Raw genomic sequence first — 19191 nt, 5'->3', positions numbered from 1 at the left:
GAAATTACAGTATACGTGTGAATTCGTATACCGAGAGAATAATTTTTGCATGAGTATGTATGTGTCATCGAGACGCAACATACATACGTATGCAAAAATAATTCGCGTGGGATACGAATTCACACACATACTGTGATTGAGTGGTTTCAATCAAGTGATGCACAAAATTTTACACTCGTTACACCATGAAATACACAAACAACAAAACCAAATACAAAGCATTTTTATCACATTGTTACACATCGCTCAAGGTTAAACTTAAATGTATAGAAGAAGTATAAGAATAAAGACGAAACCGAAAATACGCGATACAAAGACGAACGAGTCGATCGTTCGATGTGCATCACACTACTCGTTGATACGGAGAGTAAGCTCCGCCTTCGTATCAAATTTCTCTCTTTGACGAATTACATAAACAAACTCCACCATTAAGCAAAACATCGTCTGAATCCCTAGACCTGTTTGCAAGGTCTGCTGAGAGAGAACTAAAAAAGTGTGGTTTCCGATAACTTTTGACGCGTGATATTCAGTGTTTTCATGGTTTGGCGAGTGTAAAATACAAACAAATCAAATCCAATAATTTTGGAAAAAGGTGACACTAGCATCGAGCGCGTTTTCTTACCATTCCCTTTGTTTACATACGTTGCTCTTTCCTTGTTTCTCTAAAAAAAATCCAATTGACGCAAAATAGGTAATGAGTTCAGATAGATGCTAATATAACGGCTGGGACGCCGTTGCGACGGAACAGCGTCCCAGCCGTTATCTTAGCATCTCTCTGAATGAGTTTGATCGTCTTTGCTTCACAAACTTTACACTACATTCTGCGCAAATATTGTTGGCGAAAAGTTTTCGGAGAAAAGTAAACCAGTCGTAGATTCGCATGACGGTCCCAAAATTTGAAAAACAATTTGGGATCCATAAAGGATCTCGTAAACACATGCGTAATTGTCTTTTATAGAAACCTTATAGACCTACCACTACACACACCTTCATCGTTCAGAAATAATTGCCAGATCCGATATTTGGATCAGGCGCGCCGATTACAGTATTGCGATTGTTGGATAATTTTAGGGATTGTTGAGGCTGTAGTCGATGTTCTAGGTTCTTCTATCAAAATCAATACGAAAAAAAAAGCCATCGGATCTCAATGTCAGTTATTCAAAATGTACTTACACAGTTAACATTTCACATTAAATATAAGGGTTTATAATAGTTTATCAAAATCATTTTCTGAAAATGAAAGAAATGATGACGTATCGGGCATTCATTTGTCGATCTTCGTTTCTGAATAGGTCATCAAAGTTTTTATCGTCCAAACAAATGAGTGTAAGCTCCGCGTCGAGTTCTTAACGTTATCCAAAGCAGACAATACTTTTTCGGCGTTGTCTGTAATAAGATAATTTTTCTGGTTGAACGAGATGTCCGGTTTAAATCGGATTGTGTACACCACTCACCTGAACAAGAAATGTCGAAACTTATTGCTCGTTCGTAGACTTCGATTGAATGCTTGAAGTCGTATAAGACTTCGTCTGCCTCAGCAGTATGTGAAGCCAGATATTTGTAGATGCTCATCAATGATATGCAAAATGAATTTATCTGAAATGAATCAACAGATGATTCGCGGATTAATTTTAAATTGAAGTCACAAACAATTAGACGATTACCGATGAGCACACATTTTCCAATCAATTGTGTGAGGTTATTTGAAACAGTTATAACATGGAAAAAATCCAATTAATGGATTGTTTACGAAATTTAATGTGACTCACCAAAATGGCCGAAATTTAAATGGAAACAAAATGAAAATCTCACCTCTGCAAAGCTTTTCCAAGCTTTTTCCTTGAATAATTCCAAATATTCTTTCACATCGGCTTTCGATTGGAAAATGTCTTCCTTTGTTTGATTGTGCCCGTTACTACAAATGCTGTACGCAGCTGTATCGAACGATTTTCGTTCCTTACTTAACGCATTTAAGTAAAAGTTGCACGAATTTAGCGCCTCCAAAAAATTTCCGTCGTTGTACTTGCGGCTTTTTGTGCTGTAGCGACAATATTTCCACAAAAATGAATTAGATAAATCAAACACTGCAACAATTTCGATATTGCACTTACGCTTTTCGTTCGCCATGTTTATCGTCCTTGATGATACGGTCAGTGGTCATTGGAACATCGTACAAAATCGGAATACGATCTTTATTTTTAATAACTAAAATCGAAGTTAAATCTTTTCTTAGAATTTCGAGACTGCAGTTCAGTTCATCGAGATTGCAATTGGGAAGCCACATCATTTTTCTTTCTTTTAATTTTTGTCAAAGATTTTTTTTTACACAAAACTAAACTCAGTTTAATTACATGCAGTTGACGGGACGGTAAATGTTACAATGAAACAGAAATGACCTAAGTCACCGTTTTTGCAACATTTGCAGTATGTGTATTGGTGCGGTCATAAAGTTGCCATAGAAGCGTACAGGGTTGAAACTGGTTTCATTATCAGTACGCATCAATTTGTTGCCAATTAGTGAGTCATTAGCCATTTTTTGAATGTGTGCACTCGTATATCCTCGTTTGAATACATTTCGGTCAGAGACGAGCGCCGTCGATTTTAGGTTTCATTTTGTCGGAAAGTTGATTCTCATTGTGGCACACTTAACTCAGGAGAAAGGACATCAATATAAATTCAATGAATAAGTGATGCTACTTATAGAATTGGACGGAGGTCCAATGAGTTTTTCCTCAAAAAAAATTTTAACCATGTTTTGTTGATCAAATTTGTAGGTTTTAATAATTTTTCTGTTGGACTTTCCTCGCCTAACATGCTTAAATTTTGAAACTGAAATTAGAAAGATCAGAAAATAATGTAACCGCCGCCAGCAGACCTTTTCACCGACGGCTATCATCTCTCATTTAAGTTTCGTCTATGCTCGTTTCACGAACATTCATAGTCGGATTTACACTCATGCACATATTTAAACTCGTCATAATGACTCACACCAATTAGGTACAATTGATATGTATTCGAAACTTGTGTGACTCACTCCCTTCAATTAGTGAGTCAATTAGATAGAAAACAATATTGATGCATCTCGTATATATCGTTCAATATAACAGGCGAGTGTTTTTAAGACATAGGAAACGATTTCATATTGGCCTGGAATTTTTCTGCCAGCTGCCTCAACTCCGTCGGACGCGACGATTCTTAATCAACATCAATCATCAAACATTTCCCTAAGGCCGACATTTTGTGATCATGTATGTTCGACGCACTACTGAAAATGTTGAGTTACCAAATTGATTTGGGTCTATAATTGGTAAAACATAAATCAACAGTTTTTTTTAGTATAAAGTAATAAAGTACGAAAATGTCAGTTGTTGTTACAGATTCGTGACTTTACTAGTTTACTGTTACGACTGTTGATTTTACCAATTTCGATTTTTGTAACGTACTTGTTATCGGGGACCATTCTAGCTGATAAATTTCACAAATGTTTAGCAATGGTTACCTATTTTTAAGTTTCTTCTTGTAATTTTTTGTTACGAACTGGAGTTGGTAATAACAAAAAATTTTCTGTAATGGTTACGAATTTGCGGATTTTTACTATTTTTGGTTGGTAATGACATTGGGAACATAATGTATGAGGTCGGATTGGTAACCATTACAAATTTTCTGTAATGGCTACAAATTTTCGGTTTTTTGCCATTTTTGTTGGGTAATAGCATTGGGAACATTATTTCTCGGCTTGAATTTTCTGTAATGGTTACGAATTTTCGGTTTGCTTCGATTTTTTTCAGGTAATGACATTGGGAACATTGTTTACCAACTTGGACTGGTAACCATTACAAATTCTCTGTAATGGTTACGAATTTTCGAACATAACAGAAAATCTGTAACAATGCTTCCAATGTCATTATCTACCAAAAATAGTGAGAAAAAAAACAAAAATTCGTAAACATTACTGAAAATTTGTAATGGTTACCAATCCGAGTCAGTAAACAATGATTCCAATGATGATGATAAAGATTCCATTACCTGCCAAAAATCGGAAAAATCATAAATTCGTAACCATTACAGAAAATTTGTAATGATCATATTATATTATATTATAATTATTACAAAAAAAATTGCGACGGTTACGAATTTGATTTGGTAAAATGATTCCGGGGACCACCGTTAATCAAAAACCAATAAACCACAAAACAGAAAATGTGTCGGTTTTCAAAATTCCGCGAGTGTAATTCGTAACCAGTACATAAAATAAATGTGATGTTATTATTGCATTAGCATGCACGTGACATGTTACAATATAGGCATATTGCATGCATATTTCCAAAGGCTCTATACCAGGCAAAAGTTGACCGATTTTTAAACGTCGGATTCGTTCCTTACATCCGCCGTTTATACAATGACAACAAATGAATGAGGGTGATATGGATTTTTATTGTGCGCGAAATTTTTGAAAACGAGTGATATATATTTGATCACCTTAAATACCTAAAACCTGAAATACCTTAAAAAAAAATAAAAATAAAAAAATTTCCTTTGATATTTCCGATCATTTTGCATTGATCTATGCAGAGTGCAGATGTATTTCTTATTGCGCCTATAATTTTGTGATGATTTTATTTTTACAAACTTACCAATTTTCAAATTTTGTAAATTCGTAAATTAGTTTTCATTCGGCTACAGCAATTTTCTCTATTGCACTTGAATCGGACTGGTTTCGGTCGTCATCATTCAGTGGAGATTAGCTTGACAGATTTTTAAACTCCAAAAATTTTAAAAATTCCAAGAGCTGACAAATTTTCTCGCAAATTTCTGAAGCAGAATCTAATATTTTTCAGACAGAAAAGGAATATCCATTCATGGATGCTCAAAATTCTGTTTTTCGAGTTTCTTTCATTCACTTGTTAAAATCATTTCGCAGATCAGGAGTAATTAAGATAAACGGTAATTAATTCGTTTTCATGCCTTGTTCATAAATTTAGGAATTTTTCTCATAATTTAGGCCCTCAGCATGAAAAGTTGTATCCGCATCTGTTGTGAACGGTTTATTTTAGGCATTTTCGCTTGTCGCCCTCACCAAGGTAAATATATCTACATCTATCTATCTATATCGTCATCCTCAATGAATTTGTTGTCATTATTGATTTATTGGCTTATGCATAAGTCCAGTGAATTACAAACGGTGTCTGTTAGACATATGATTATATATTATGCACCTGTTGCCAAGATTGATATTTTGATGTGTGGGACATTATTGCCCACATTATTGCGTAGTAAACAGAAAGTATTTCGTAACTAAGTTGATAAATAGTTATTTATACAACCGAGTGATAAATGCTTTTTTAGGCACTAGATGTGAAGATTGTCACTCGAGGCCGTAGGCCGAGTATGACAATACACATCATGTACCTAAAATAGTTATTTGTGTATCTGTTTTGGACGATTGTTTTTAGGCAATTTCGCTAGTTGTTCGCTACATGCGAAAGTGCCTAAAATCAATCGTCCAAAACAGATACTCAAAAAAAAAAAATTCATGTAAGGGGTCGAAAACCAGAGAAAAATCTCAAAACTCCCTCATTTTCGGCCCCGACACATGAAAAAGCACTCATTTTAGTGTTGTAAAGTGACTTATTTCAGCACCCGTTTGATGTGATATTACAACACTCAAAGCAATGTTGGTTGATATGGAATTTATGTGAGTTATTACAGCATTCTTTTGAGAAAATGCAAAGCAATGTGACCGATCAAATTTGAAGAGTGATTGTTTACAATGAAAATTATGATTTTTTGTGCTCTTGTCTATTTCAATTCTCGGTTGACACAAAGCAGGCCCGGACTGGCCATACGGTGAATTCGGAGGATTCCCGATGGGCCTTTTGGATTTTTGTATGAGAATTTTTAATTTGTGGGCCTTTTTAAATTGAGTTGCATGGAGCCCCCGATGGACTTTTTCGAGCCAGTCCGGTACTGACACAAAGCATGATGTGTTACACGTATTGTAATGAGATTTTTTCAGCACACGACCCAATTTTCTTCTCAAAACTTTCTCAAAACTTGGGTCTAGTGCTGAGAAAATCAACATTACAATACTTGTAACACAACATACTATTATCATCGAGTTGTATACAACGTTTTTCGCAATAAAGGCAACAGAAAGTCTTACTTTTCGTCACTTGTTGCGAAAATACTATTTGCTACCTCGTTCACCTTCCATTCTTTCCGATACTACCAATTGAGCTTCATCTTTTCGAATAATTTTTTTTTGCTTTGATCAAGATTCTGAACCTTTATTTATTTATTATGAGTGCGGAAGACAGCAACCGCATGAAATTTTTACAAAATTAGGAGGTCTAAGATCGCACAGTTTCCTACGTCGTAAACAATGCGTATGCGGTTGCTTGAGAGCTACCTTGATCCCATCCGATAAGATCAGAAAAATATGGCCAGACATCTGATGACACTTCACTCGAATGGAGCCAATCTTTGAGCTGTATCGGGGAATCTGGCACACGGTGCCAAAAGAACGCCCTTTTAAACTACGTAAAAAATGAACTCATGCAAGGTTATTGCTACAAATGCTTTTTAGCCATGTCATCGACCTATGACTCCTTTAACAAAATTTTGGTATCGAAAAATCGTGTGCGAGTTCACCTTTTACGTAGTTGAAAAATGCGTTGTTATAGCACCGTGTGCCAAATTACCCATCGCCTGCAGCTGGATTTGATCTTGAATTCGCCAACATTTATTGGTTCGTGAGGGAAGAAGTTGAACCGAGATTTGTATTAAATAAACGAGCCGCCGGCACCAAGTTAGTTCAATTAGGTCTCTTTTTTATTCATTTATCAAAATATTTGTAATTTTAACAGAAAATAATTTTGTCTAATTTCTTATAATATTATGTCCGACCAGTTAGAAAAACTATTTAACAACTTTAACGTCCCCAATGATCCCATCAGCACATCAGCAAGCAATTTAAAATATAAAAAAAAACTTGACAAGCTCACGAATCAGCGGGTGCAGGCGATGCTGATGGAGTTGAAATAGGCCGTTCAATCGTCATTGATTGCTGTGGTATTTGATTATCCGTTTGCATACCCAGCGACGTGTATATCTCCTTGACAATAAATAGAATTGTGTCAGCTGAATCCCTACGAACAAGAAAAACATAAATTCAGCTCGATGCGTCGAAAATTTCGGCTTGCGAATTTACCAGTAACAGACGTGACTGGTCAAGGCAAAAAGGTACTCGTTGAAGAATTCTAGCGGTGCTTCCTGTAGCACATAGTCGACGCGTTTGCCTTCGTTCAGCATTCCCAAAGAGAATTCAACGTCTCCATTGTCATCGCTCGATGTTGTTGACGTACTACAAGCTCGAGTTCGTTGAACTTGCGACGTCTCCAAGGACAGTTGTTGTTCCAACACCTAAACCAAAAAAAAAAAAATCTGTCGAATGGGTCGAAAACCGAGCTATCTCCATCAAACCTTATCAACTTCTTGTTGCAGTGATTTCGGATCATTCGGTTTTTGCAATGACGCAAAATTGTACACCGACTTAAATGTGTCGACAATTTTCTGTTTTATGTCCGCACCGACCCGAGCCATTGTTTCACGCAATTCCAAATGCATTCGTTTTCTACCTTTGTGGTGTGGGATTAGAACCGGCCGTACCGGTATCAGTTCACTGTTGACGAGTGCTTCAATTCGATAAGCGACGGGATCGTACGGGTGAAATATGTTGTAGAAACCGTCAGTTGTTGGGAGTTTGTAGTCCAGGCCGAGATTGTCGATACCTTCGAGAGAAATGAGAAGAATTCATAAAACGGTTCGATTAAGCCCAGCCTCTTTAACTGTTAAAGTGTACGAGCGAACAAAATTTTCCAGAAATCACTCACCTCGGACAGTAACAAACATTCCTAAAACAGAAGACAAACGAAATTAGTTCAGAGTCTGCTTCACACGCACAAAACTAACAAGATCGACTTACCAATAGGCGATCCAAGCGCAAAAAATTTCTTAGGATGAAATACTAACTGCGGATAATTAATAAATGGTTGGCCCGTACCAGCTGGACCAATTGTGTAATTAATCTTCTTCGATTTCGTTCGCGACAACGGTTTGTGTGACCGAACCCCCGTTGCTCCTTCATCGCTACACTCTGCTGGCGACAAACGATCAACATCCATTTGATTGTCGGAACACTGAGAGTTTCGTTGATTTTGCAATAAATCGAAGAGAATCAACGAACCCAATGAATGGCCAGCCAGTGAGACGTTGCCCTTGAAATTGGGATTTCGTTCGCAATATTTTATGTACATTCTGTTTATCGTGCCAGCCACTGTGTCCATAATTTTCTGCGTCAGAGGATAAGTGTTTGTTAGAAATGTTTGCTTCTACATTCAGAGTTAAATGTGACTTTTGAGGTCTAGGTACCTGACAAAACACGGGACTGCTATAGAACAATATGTCTAGTAGTGTGTCATTTGTAAATGTTCGTAATTTTGGTATGGACTCAAGCGTGATAGCTTTCAGTTTCTCGTCAATACCAGACTCCTCCGAATGTAATTCACTGTGCCAGGATACGGGTAAAACTTCAATGCGACCAACTTCACCTCGATCGCACGAACTGCGGTAATGTGATTGTGTCAATTGCATGGCAATCGATCGGAAATCTTCCACTAAAGGGTTTTGGAGAAATGAAAGCACAATTAACGATCGATCAAAACTGCGACAGGTTCAATTTCCTTACCAACTTCCTCAACCGATCGAAATTTCAGATCACATCCAGCACCGATTCCGTGGACCATGAACAGCAAGTGATTTATTTGTTCTGGTTCACCGTCTTCAATATTAAATTCGTCGACACCACGTTTGACGACTCGAGGCCGATTAGCGGTTGGCTGAGGATGGAATCGACAAATTAATGCAAATGTGAGAGCAGGAAATTGGTAAACTTACCGGCACTGATGCATTCGGCCATAAATCAGGCGTCTGTGCAGCAAGAAAATGAACCATTATGCTGGGAGCTTGAAACATGACAATTTCACCGCTTGGTATAACAATTTTTCGATTCCATTCGCCGGATTGCGATGTCAGTCGATATTCCTCTTCCAGTAAATCCGCCACATTTTCTTCATATGGTACCAAGCGTGAATCAGTTCCCTTATAAAACCATGAGCATCGACGCACCTCATCAGAAGCACCGTTCCAGTAGACCGGCGTTCGCGTACGCTCCTCAATGTTAACATCGTAACGTCCCCCATTTGTCGTAATGCATTGGTTTGAATTGGATGTGAATGCTTCTTCTAGATTCAGTGAATCGTTCATTGGGAATGGTGTCCATGTTGGTTTTTGATCCGAAGTCTTTTTTATGAAGAACCAATGTTTGTACACTGGCCGATATACGACATTTGTCAGTTCGGCAGCAGCAGGACCACCATTCGATTGATCTGATGTATTGGCCATTGTTGCAATGTTTGGTGAATCAACTGGAAACTAAAGTTAGAAATGAGTTAATCAAACGAAAGGGAATTTTGGCAGAAAACACACAATGGTATCTATGGTAAATGAAAATTAGTGCGCTAAAGCTTGTGAAAGAAGTTGAGTTATGAAGGAATCCCATTATTTTGCAAGTGGGGACACAAAGTTCACAAAAACAATTTTGAAAGGAAAAAATTGTCCATTTTATTGTACCTGTTGTTCACCTAAGTATTCATCACTTTGACTCGTTTCCGGATTGACTTCGGCAAATTCCGAAAATTCTGACTGAGCCGATGACGGAGGCTCAACTATATTTGATGAAATTGACCCACCGTCCGTTTCCGTCGATCCTTTGTGATGCGTCAAATTGTGCAAACGTTTGTTTATCAAATTATTTTCGATGAAATTGAAATTGCTGTCTTGTTCCTTGGAATCGGCAATCAGTGGGGGATTGTTGAAGAAATTCTGAATTTGGAAATAATTCGGTGGCGACGATATTTGATTGTTGTTATTGGTAGCGAAGAAACTGCTCGCGTCGAGGGTTTCCCTTTCGGTTGGCTGTTGTGGATTCCGATTAATATCGTCTTCGAATCGATTGGTCGACGGTTCTACGGTTTTTGGTGAATTGAACCAGTCTGCAGGTGACGGATTTGTCTGCGTTGTAAAGAATGAACTTGCTAAAGTTGACGTAGGAATAGGCTCTGATTGACCTTGTTGTGGATATGCTGTAATCGCTGATTGCTGCGTCGTCTGAGAGCCGAAGAAATTGTCAAAAGTTGTGGATGTCTTACTGTCAGTGCTGGTAGTGTCTGTTTGATGAATCAAACCTTCGGCTTTATTGTCGTCTTGTTGCGATTCCACCGGACCAAAGAAATTCGTTTCAGCTGCAATGTCTTGTGATTTCAAATTGAGGTCAGTGAACTGGGCCTGAGTGTTATCCAAAATCTCCTCCGTAAATTGCGGTTGGAAAGTGTTTTCACCAGCGGTGCTAACTTCTTCCTGCAAATATTGATTGTCAACTGATTCAGCGCTTGCAGTCTGCGGGGGGTAAAAACTCGGTGTTTGATTTTGCGCTTGGAATGGTGTGAATAGGTCCGAAGGAAAATTCGATTGTTGGTCGCTGCTATGAGATGGAGGTGTTGGTGTTGGCACTGCAAACGGATTGGCGAAAGGTTGTGGTTGTAGTGAAGTGACCTGTTGTTCGATTTCTGATTGTTCAGATGGAACTTGAAATTGCGTTGGAATCAGTCGATCAGATTCTTTGGCTGCCTCAAATTGTTGAAATAGATTTGTCTGCAATGATTGAGGACTTGTCGTCAAGTGTGCTTGGTCTAATGGAAGATCCGAATGCGTCTGATTTTCAAGATTTGTCTCTTGGACTGGTGAGGTTTCAACTGATTGTGTCTGGACTTGCTGCTCAGTCAGTATTTGGCTTGGCTCTTGTTGGAAAGGTTGTAATAGAAACGGTTGGTGCTGTTGAACAGGCTGTGATTGACTTTGTTGATGTTCGGCTGGTACTTGAAAATGCTGAAACTGTTGTTGTTGTTCAATTTGAAATGGTTGTTGGCTTAGAACAGGTTGCTGTACATCGATTCCTTGTGTTTGAGCTAGAATGGAAGGCTGTTGCACATTTCCTGTTCCAAATGAATCGAAAGAGTGCGTGTTTCCAGAACTATTCGGATTGAATGGATTGAATAGTGGTACGTTCGGCTCCACGGGTAGACTTTCCGGTTGATTAAAGAAAGTTACGTTAGCTGCCTTCGGTTCAACAGGCACACTTGATGGTTGGTTGAAGAAACCGACGTTGGGTGGTGGTGGATGTGAAAAACCACTTGACTGCGTAATATGATCCGGAGTTTCAGTAGCCGCAATGTTTACTGGATTAAATATCTCGGAAGTTATTGGTGCTTTTGGTTCAACTGGCACACTTGGTGGCTGATTAAAGAAACCGACGTTGGACGGTGGAGGATGTGAAAAACCACTTGACTGCGAAGCTTGATCCGGAGTTTCAGTAGCCGCAATGTTTACTGGATTAAATATCTCGGAAGTTATTGGTGCTTTCGGTTCAACTGGCACACTTCGCGGCTGATTAAAGAAACCGACGTTGGACGGTGGTGGATGTGAAAAACCACTTGGCTGCGAAGCTTGATCCGGAGTTTCAGTAGCCGCAATGTTCACTGGATTCAATATCTCGGAAGTTATTGGTGCTTTCGGTTCAACTGGCACACTTCGCAGCTGATTAAAGAAACCGACGTTGGACGGTGGTGGATGTGAAAAACCACTTGACTGCGAAGATTGATCTGGAGTTTCAGTAGCCGCAATGTTTCCTGGATTAAATATCTCGGAAGTTATTGCGGGATTCGGCGTCGCTTGAAAAAATGGAGTTACAATGGGTGCACTTGTAGTTGCTGACGACAAAGGATTTTTATAGTGGGGCTTTCCTCGAAGTCGGTAACTGCTTACGTTTCCAGAAGGCGGAATTGATGACGGAGGAATCGATGAAATATTGGAGACAGGTTCAGGTGTACCGTACGCACTAGATTGCGTTTGGTTGACTGCAGGTAAACTTGTTTGTTGAGCCGGATTGAAAAATAATGGCGTACTTAATGGGGGTGTGGGCTGATACGTTTGCTGCTGTGGAGAATATGTTGGTATATTTTCTGACAACGGCGGATGTGCATTAAATACTGGTGGATGTGTATTAAACAATCCTGGATTTATAGTAGTGACTGGAGCTGGTGGATGTGTATCAAACAATCCTGGATTTACAGTAGTGACTGGTGGATGTGTATCAAACAATCCTGGATTTATAGTAGTGACTGGAGCTGGTGGATGTGTATCGAACAATCCTGGATTTATAGTAGTGGCTGGAGCTGGTGGATTTATCGACGGAACAGCATAAACGTCGGGTACACTAGATGCCGGTGTTTCTTGGTTGTGACTCACACCAGATCCAGTTATTTTCTCTAGCAATGGTGTCGAAAAGAACGATGTGAGAGAAAACTTGTTGGTTTGGGATGGCGGCTGCGGCTGATTCACTGCGGTGTTTTCGTAGGATGTCGATTGATTTGCCGAGAAATTCGGTTCGTTAATTGGATTCGGCAAAGGTGGTGCATATGATGGAAATGCACTTGCAACGGGTTGATTGTCTTGATATGTTAAGCCAGGTGCAGGAGCATAAGTTTTTCTCTTCGTAGTAAGACGATACGCATTACCAGATGAAGTATTGGCCGGTGGTGGCGATAATGTTGGAGCTGGTGGTGGAAATGCCGGATCAGTAGGCGAGTAAAATGTTGGAATGACAGGTGGCACCGCAGGTTCTTCACTTGGATACGCTAGACTACTATTTACGAATGGAACGTTGCCGAGTGTCGGAACTGGTGGAGCATTATACGGATCGATATGCTGTTGCGGTTGCTGCTGCTCGGTTGATATATTTGGCGTTGGAGAAGTTCCTCTCAAAATGTTCGAAAATGACGAGAAAACCGATGATGCTACACTTGGCAATTGCGATAAGGAAGCTGTCAATTGTGTTGCCTGCGTCAATGGATTAAATGGTTTCGAGTAATCTGTGCCGAATTGGTCGTCTTGCAACGGATTAGCAAGTGATGGATACGATTCTTGGTCAGACGGTTGATCTAAACTTATTTCGCTGAAACTTTCGGTGTCTAAAATTGCCGGTTCGGTTCCAAATATGACTGGTTTTGTAGGCTCTGAAAATAGAAAAGGAAATTCGATTAAAAATTGACAGGCAATATAATTTGTAAATTTAAAAAATTAGAGATCTGGCGATACCAAAGAACCAAGGATGCTAAACTGACTAACTGGAAGAAAGCTGACCTAACAGTGACCTAAAAAAAGACGAAGCTACAATATTGAACACTTCTGTGGATTATAATTTGTTAGGATGCATGCTAGAGATTGACTCTATCAAAGTCTAAAACATGTAGATATTTTCGATGATTTTGTATTATTCCATTGAAACGAAATATAGGAATGAGGTGGCAGTCTTCATTAACTGTAAGTGGAAATTCTACTTGTCTACTTCACAGTTGTGATATTGAAATTGTCGTCTTGTCGTAATTTTGTTGCGTTGTAATTTTCATCCGTTCAAAATAATTCCCTACACAACGGTAACATGTCTGCTAAACATTACTTTACAAAGTCACGTTACTGTGTTATGTACCTTCAGATTACTTAATGTTTAATCCATAAATGAAAGGCCATGGGACAGTAAAATATGATTTTATTCAAATCTCAAATTCCACCATGTATGAAGGGCAAGAAATAAAATCTCTTAAGACTAAGTTAGGGTCTGTATAACCATCGTGGAAAAAGAAACGTAAATCGTGTCCGTCCAAAGACATGAGTATACAATATGTGCTCGAGACGCATGCACTACCATTCATAATAAATTTTAGAAAACATTTGCATTGCTTAATACAAATATGAAAAATTTACTTGTCGTATGTTGTACACGAAACCAAAAAAAAAACCACCCCATTATGAATTGCATTCTTCCTCAATCATATATTGAATTAATTTCAGAAACACTTAGAACCCGTAAATCGAGAACCATTTTAAACCATAAAAATGTTCCATTGCACAAATTTATGGGCATATGCAACCCGGAGCAAGAAAAACCCGTTGCAATTATTTTCAAATATAGAAATTTTGATTGTTTTATCGTAGCATTGAATTTGTGACGGCGAATTTAGCGTATACATGCCATGCTAGCATAAACAACATAAGTATATTTTTGCTATGTAAAATGTGACTAGCGCCGTGTTTCAAATTTTATAATTAATTTCGGTCAGAACAGAATGTTTAACTTGAAATTGAACCTGAGGACGGCAGAAATATGCTGGCTTAGCACATATATGCAGAATGTAAACAATATGGGAAACTATATTCACACGGTCAAGTTAACTTTAAAACTAAGATTAGCATTTTTTTCAATGTCACATTTTTGTATTGACTGTGTGTAGCTTTGATATGCAAATGTGCAGCTGAAATTATACGTAGAATTGAATTTGTTTTGCCTTTTTTTTGTATATGCAAAATCTTCATTTCACGTTTTGTATATAGATAGATGCTGAAATCGCAATAATATTGGGTCATTGGAACTCTGCACAAATCGTTGAGAATTTGGTTAAGTATAAGACGAGATGTTTTGGCAAATAAGTTATTTGGACCAACAGCGTCATCTAATCGAAATGTAACATTACACACGACATTACCCGAATATGAAATTTTCGGTGACTAGTTGTGTTGTAGGTTCTTATAATCTGATTATCTTCATTAATTTAACATTTTCAACTAAAAAATTAAGGAAATGCTAATTCAATTTAACTAGCCGCTGGAGGGAGTTCGGCACTTGACCTCGCGCACATAATAGGTGTTTTACTTTGGAGAGATAGTTACAAAGTCAAGTTTTTGTGTTGTTTACTGATTCGTTTGAAAGATCGATATATTGCAACTATTCACACATCCTATACAAGTGATATCATGAATGTTCCTAAATATTTCACAAACCTAGGGTTGTACAGTGTTTCTTATTATTTGTAGTTCGTGTGGAATTTACACAACTAGGAATGAAAAGTCGATTTACGTGTGAATTTTGTTGATCCGAGGCAGACAACTTGCATGGTCTACTGGAAATATTTTATTATTGTTATTCGGGTTTCAAAACCCTTAAATACACAATCTTACACATCTCTTGAGTGAATTAGTATTTTTAATCAGCAATTTAAATTTTCTTAATTCGTCTACGTCATCATTCTCATTTGCGAATAGTTGTTTTCATTCGAATAAGTATTTGTTAATATTTTCGTTTTTTATGTTGGTACGTAAATAGACGAACAACTAATGACGTAAGCGCAGCTTTGCGAGTGTGTTAGTGTATGTAATACATATGAACGACCGCACTAGTCTGACGTCATACTTTCCTCTGAAATTAATGTTCTTCATTAATTTAAAACATTCTTACATGGAAACGAAACTTTTAATATTTTATGCAACTCAGCATCATAATGTGCAAAATTGTTGCATAAAAATTGAGGACCAATTCTATTTGCTAGGCAGTACACTAAAATTATTCGGAGAAAACTTGGAAGATTTCTGGTTCATGGGTGTTGGTAAAACCATTCGCCATTTCAATACGATTGAGATCAAACCACTGCAGCTCTATAGCAACCGCACACACATTGTTTACAAAATTAGGAGGCCTAAATTGGACAGCCTTAAACTATTTAGTAAACAACAAATCTAGTATTTCGACAAAATTATGTTAACGCACTAGTGCAACAGAAACATAAAAACACTTTGTCGCAACTAGTGCGAAAAAGATATCAGATCATCAAATGAAAAACTTTGAAACTTTGAAACCTCAACAATTCTTAGCTTACATATGGAATGGTCTTTTTGTCTTTAAATGAAAAGAATCACAAAATTACAGTTAAAGAGATTATTATGGGTAAACGTAAGAAAAATGATCAAAACATGAAGTGAAATTATCAAATGAAAAAAAAATAGGAAAATCTGACCGACTCGAGCCTGACTATTAAAACCCAAGCCAAATTAAACCTGATAGATTCGGGTCTGGGTCTGGTTTCTTATAGTTTTGGGCTCATATATAAAAAATTGACGAGCATAACAAATTTACCAATGCAGGAATCGTCATACGTATCACAACGTTTTTTTTTCAGTTTTTTTAACGACCATCATAATGATAAACGGTAGCGAAACAAGATTTAATAAAGCCATTAAATGGAGGATAGCCTGAAACGTTCTTTTTTTCGTTCAAGTAAGTTTATTGAAATGATTTGAATGATTTGTTGAAACTGGAAACCAGTTTTTTTTTAGTGTTTAGCTGTCATTTTCATTTAAATATTGCAATTTTCTTCAAATGTCAAATGGATTAGTCTATAAAAAACGCGCTTGTTTTTTAAAGTAGCATCTCATGTATGACATTATACGTTTAACATTGATGTTAGCTTTACACCAAGTTCTTTGCCAGTCAATATTTACTTAATAACATCACGTCGCTTTATAGATATTTATACGGTGGATGTGAATGTGTGTACTTTGTTACTAAACTGTTTGACCTTTATTTCATATTGTAACTTGACGTAAATTGTATTCTAATCATCAACAAGTTAGTTATTTCTAAATGAAAGGATTTTTTTTGTTTCACTGTTTCCTTATCCAATTTTTCGATAAATTTTACTTCATTGAAGGACACCAAATTATCAACAACATAAAGATTTATAATTTCTTTTCGGTTCGGTGTGGTAGTCTGTACAAGATGTAAGCAATCATGTCGTGTTTTAATCGTGTCTGGAATAACGACCGTTTTCGAAATCGAGAATCTTGTGATATTTTCATTTTACACTTTCACTCTACATGTTCAGTTATTTGTCTACGAAACTGTGGATCGAAAGTTGAAAAGTCCAGTTCTGGTGTGAATTTTGTTTAGGACAATGAACACACGAAAACGTAACTTCTCAACTAGGGATAATCATATAAACGGATCTACCAATTCGTTCGGTCAATAGACCGTTGAAAGCCTCAGAAATAAAATTTAAAAAATCCAGAAAAAACCGCAATTTGCCGAGAAAAGAAGACGATTTTATATGCAGTACCATAGCACTACAACTTCCAAGCACTAACATAGAAAAAATTTGGAGTCCATTATAATCATCAGAGACTCGGCATACATACAGGAGGCATGTTTTGGTTGTGAAGACACAGAACACATGCCATTTTGTATGCGTAAAGTAGATATTAAATTTGACATCTCACAATTGAGTGTTCTGGCTTGGAGCTATAGTTCTATGGTACTACATATAAAATCGCGTTCGTTTCTCGTCCAACTTTAAAATACTTGCGTTGACACCTATTAAAATAAAAACGCTCTTCAATGCGTTCAATACATTTACTTTGAGTTTCTACTTCTATTCCAAAAATCGGAATATGCTTAGAGCACATGTCATGCAAATGAACTGATTAACGAGTTAACCTTCCTCAAAACGGATATCTATTACACCTTTAGATAATCATACAATAACCCAATAATAACGACTTTCACAAACGGTAATTTCGTAACCATAACCAATTCTACTAAATGAATCATTTGACGACAAAATTTGTGTTGACGGTATATTCGTTATTTATTCAACTAAGTCAATTATGTCGAATTGGCTTCCTTTAAAGCCCTCGAATTTCTTTTAAATTCAATGCAAATACTGATAACGTTTGATTGATTTATACGTCATGAAATAACTTTACAATAACTTTACATAGAGTGATGCCGAAGAAGATGCATAACTTAAGAAATTCATACGGCTGTGGATGTGCTTCAAAGTCTGTTGAACCGAGATGCCATACAATTTTCAAATTAAAACATTTTGTAATCGAAAACATAAAATTAAAATTCAATCAGAGTTTAACGAAGATTTTCGAACAACTAAAAACTGTCATCGTAATGTTACGATTCTTGTCGTGTCCAAGAAAAAAAAATAGGCAAAAAGAAAAACGTTCAAAAGGAAATGGGTGGTTGCATAATTATGAATTTTATTTCAACTAATTATAATCGAAAAAAAAACCTTCCTTTGAAGACAAACAAACACACCAGACATTTGAAAATTTATTCAAAATTTACACGAACGTCTTGTCGTAATTATTACCACTTTAAGATAATAAAGTTAACCGAAGCGGCCCAACACTTTACATTAGAGTTTTACTTACATTGTTTTGTTCAATATATCACCAATGTTATAAGACAAGAAAACACAACAACTATATATTACTATACGTATGACCCACCTCATATATGACTGACACGGTAAATATGAATGTATATCGTCATAATAAAGGTAATATGCTTGCTTTTACATGAATAAAAACATTAATAGAAAGCACATGGTTTTGCTACTTTATTACCATTGCCTTTAACACACATAATGAATATTGCATTTTAATGCATCCATCCAATCTTTATAAAAGTGTACAGTCTATTCAATGAAATTTATTTGTTTAAATGATTTAACATAATTTAATAAATTGTTTACGATTTGTTGCTATTGAAAAGTAGCAAACCTTAACCCCGAAGTTTTAGATTTTTTTTTATTGAATCTGGCAAATTAAATAAAATGAAACTGAAACGAATTTACACGACCAACATCAATAAATAAAAAATTAGCTCGTTAAACCCTTGAATCAGAAATGATTTACATTCCGAATGGACATAGTGACAATGTCCAGTGAATCATGGATTCAGATTAGCATTTTCCTTTATTTTATATTCCATGACTAAAAGCAGAGTATTTAGCTTGTCACTGCTTCATTATCCAATGTTATATAATTCTGTTACATATATCAAGAGAGGAAGGGGCATATTTTACGCACTGTATACCAGATTTACATACATGAGTCGCTTCTTCACCAGACGTGGGACCTTACGATATTTAAGACGATTTAAGAGTAAAATATAATTAGGATTTTCGACGACAAATCTGCTGCTCATGTTTGTGATGCTCGAGGAGACCCTTTGATATTTTGTATAAAATAAAGACTTTTTATTTTCTCCATTCAATGCCCGAACGATTTTCGGATAGCCTGTTGGCCCTTGCGACACCTCTACAGTAATTCTAGTAATCAATTTGTAGCGAATGTGAAGTCAAACAATCGGAGAAGATTCAGTTATCATCGCGT

General features: G+C 36.9%; 2 protein-coding genes across 5 annotated transcripts in view; both read right to left on the bottom strand.

Annotated features, from left to right (window-relative positions):
- Positions 1-1142: 1142 nt before the first annotated feature.
- LOC119081206 lies at positions 1143-2484 on the bottom strand. The gene is made up of 4 exons (XM_037189928.1): positions 2112-2484; positions 1813-2038; positions 1455-1596; positions 1143-1386 (listed from the first exon to the last, which is right to left on the bottom strand). Exons 1-4 carry the CDS (start codon positions 2285-2287, stop codon positions 1265-1267), a joined length of 666 nt encoding a protein of 221 aa, XP_037045823.1. The 5' UTR covers positions 2288-2484; the 3' UTR covers positions 1143-1264.
- A 4329-nt stretch (positions 2485-6813) lies between these two features.
- The window catches only part of LOC119081136 (phospholipase DDHD2), a 33464-nt gene continuing 21086 nt past the window's right edge, over positions 6814-19191 (bottom strand). For 2 of the 4 annotated variants that reach the window (XM_037189900.1, XM_037189906.1), the window contains exons 2-9: positions 8956-9492; positions 8747-8897; positions 8431-8675; positions 7985-8351; positions 7893-7913; positions 7483-7790; positions 7211-7422; positions 6817-7148 (exon numbers count right to left, since the gene is read on the bottom strand). In XM_037189900.1, the coding sequence (XP_037045795.1) occupies positions 7001-7148; positions 7211-7422; positions 7483-7790; positions 7893-7913; positions 7985-8351; positions 8431-8675; positions 8747-8897; positions 8956-9462 (1959 nt within the window). In that variant the 5' untranslated portion in view covers positions 9463-9492 and the 3' untranslated portion in view covers positions 6817-7000. Of the gene's footprint in view, positions 7149-7210; positions 7423-7482; positions 7791-7892; positions 7914-7984; positions 8352-8430; positions 8676-8746; positions 8898-8955; positions 9493-9690; positions 11236-11385; positions 13191-19191 lie in introns of all 4 variants that reach the window. The other 2 variants (XM_037189891.1, XM_037189884.1) reach the window with 2 other exon arrangements.

This window comes from Bradysia coprophila, chromosome X (assembly GCF_014529535.1).
Source record: "Bradysia coprophila strain Holo2 chromosome X, BU_Bcop_v1, whole genome shotgun sequence".
Classification (NCBI taxonomy): Eukaryota; Metazoa; Arthropoda; class Insecta; order Diptera; family Sciaridae; genus Bradysia; species Bradysia coprophila.
Note: the sequence above shows the minus strand (reverse complement) of the source record. Positions and strands in the feature narration are given on the sequence as shown.

What these genes read in the sequence shown, in the direction of transcription:
- LOC119081206 (XM_037189928.1), bottom strand. Translation starts at nt 2,287, where the DNA reads ATGATGTGGCTTCCCAATTGCAATCTCGATGAACTGAACTGCAGTCTC. An exon ending in AAACATGGCGAACGAAAAGC is followed by an intron (nt 2,039 to 2,111) that starts GTAAGTGCAATA and finishes TTGTCGCTACAG; the next exon opens with CACAAAAAGCCGCAAGTACA. An exon ending in CTTGGAAAAGCTTTGCAGAG is followed by an intron (nt 1,597 to 1,812) that starts GTGAGATTTTCA and finishes GATTCATTTCAG; the next exon opens with ATAAATTCATTTTGCATATC.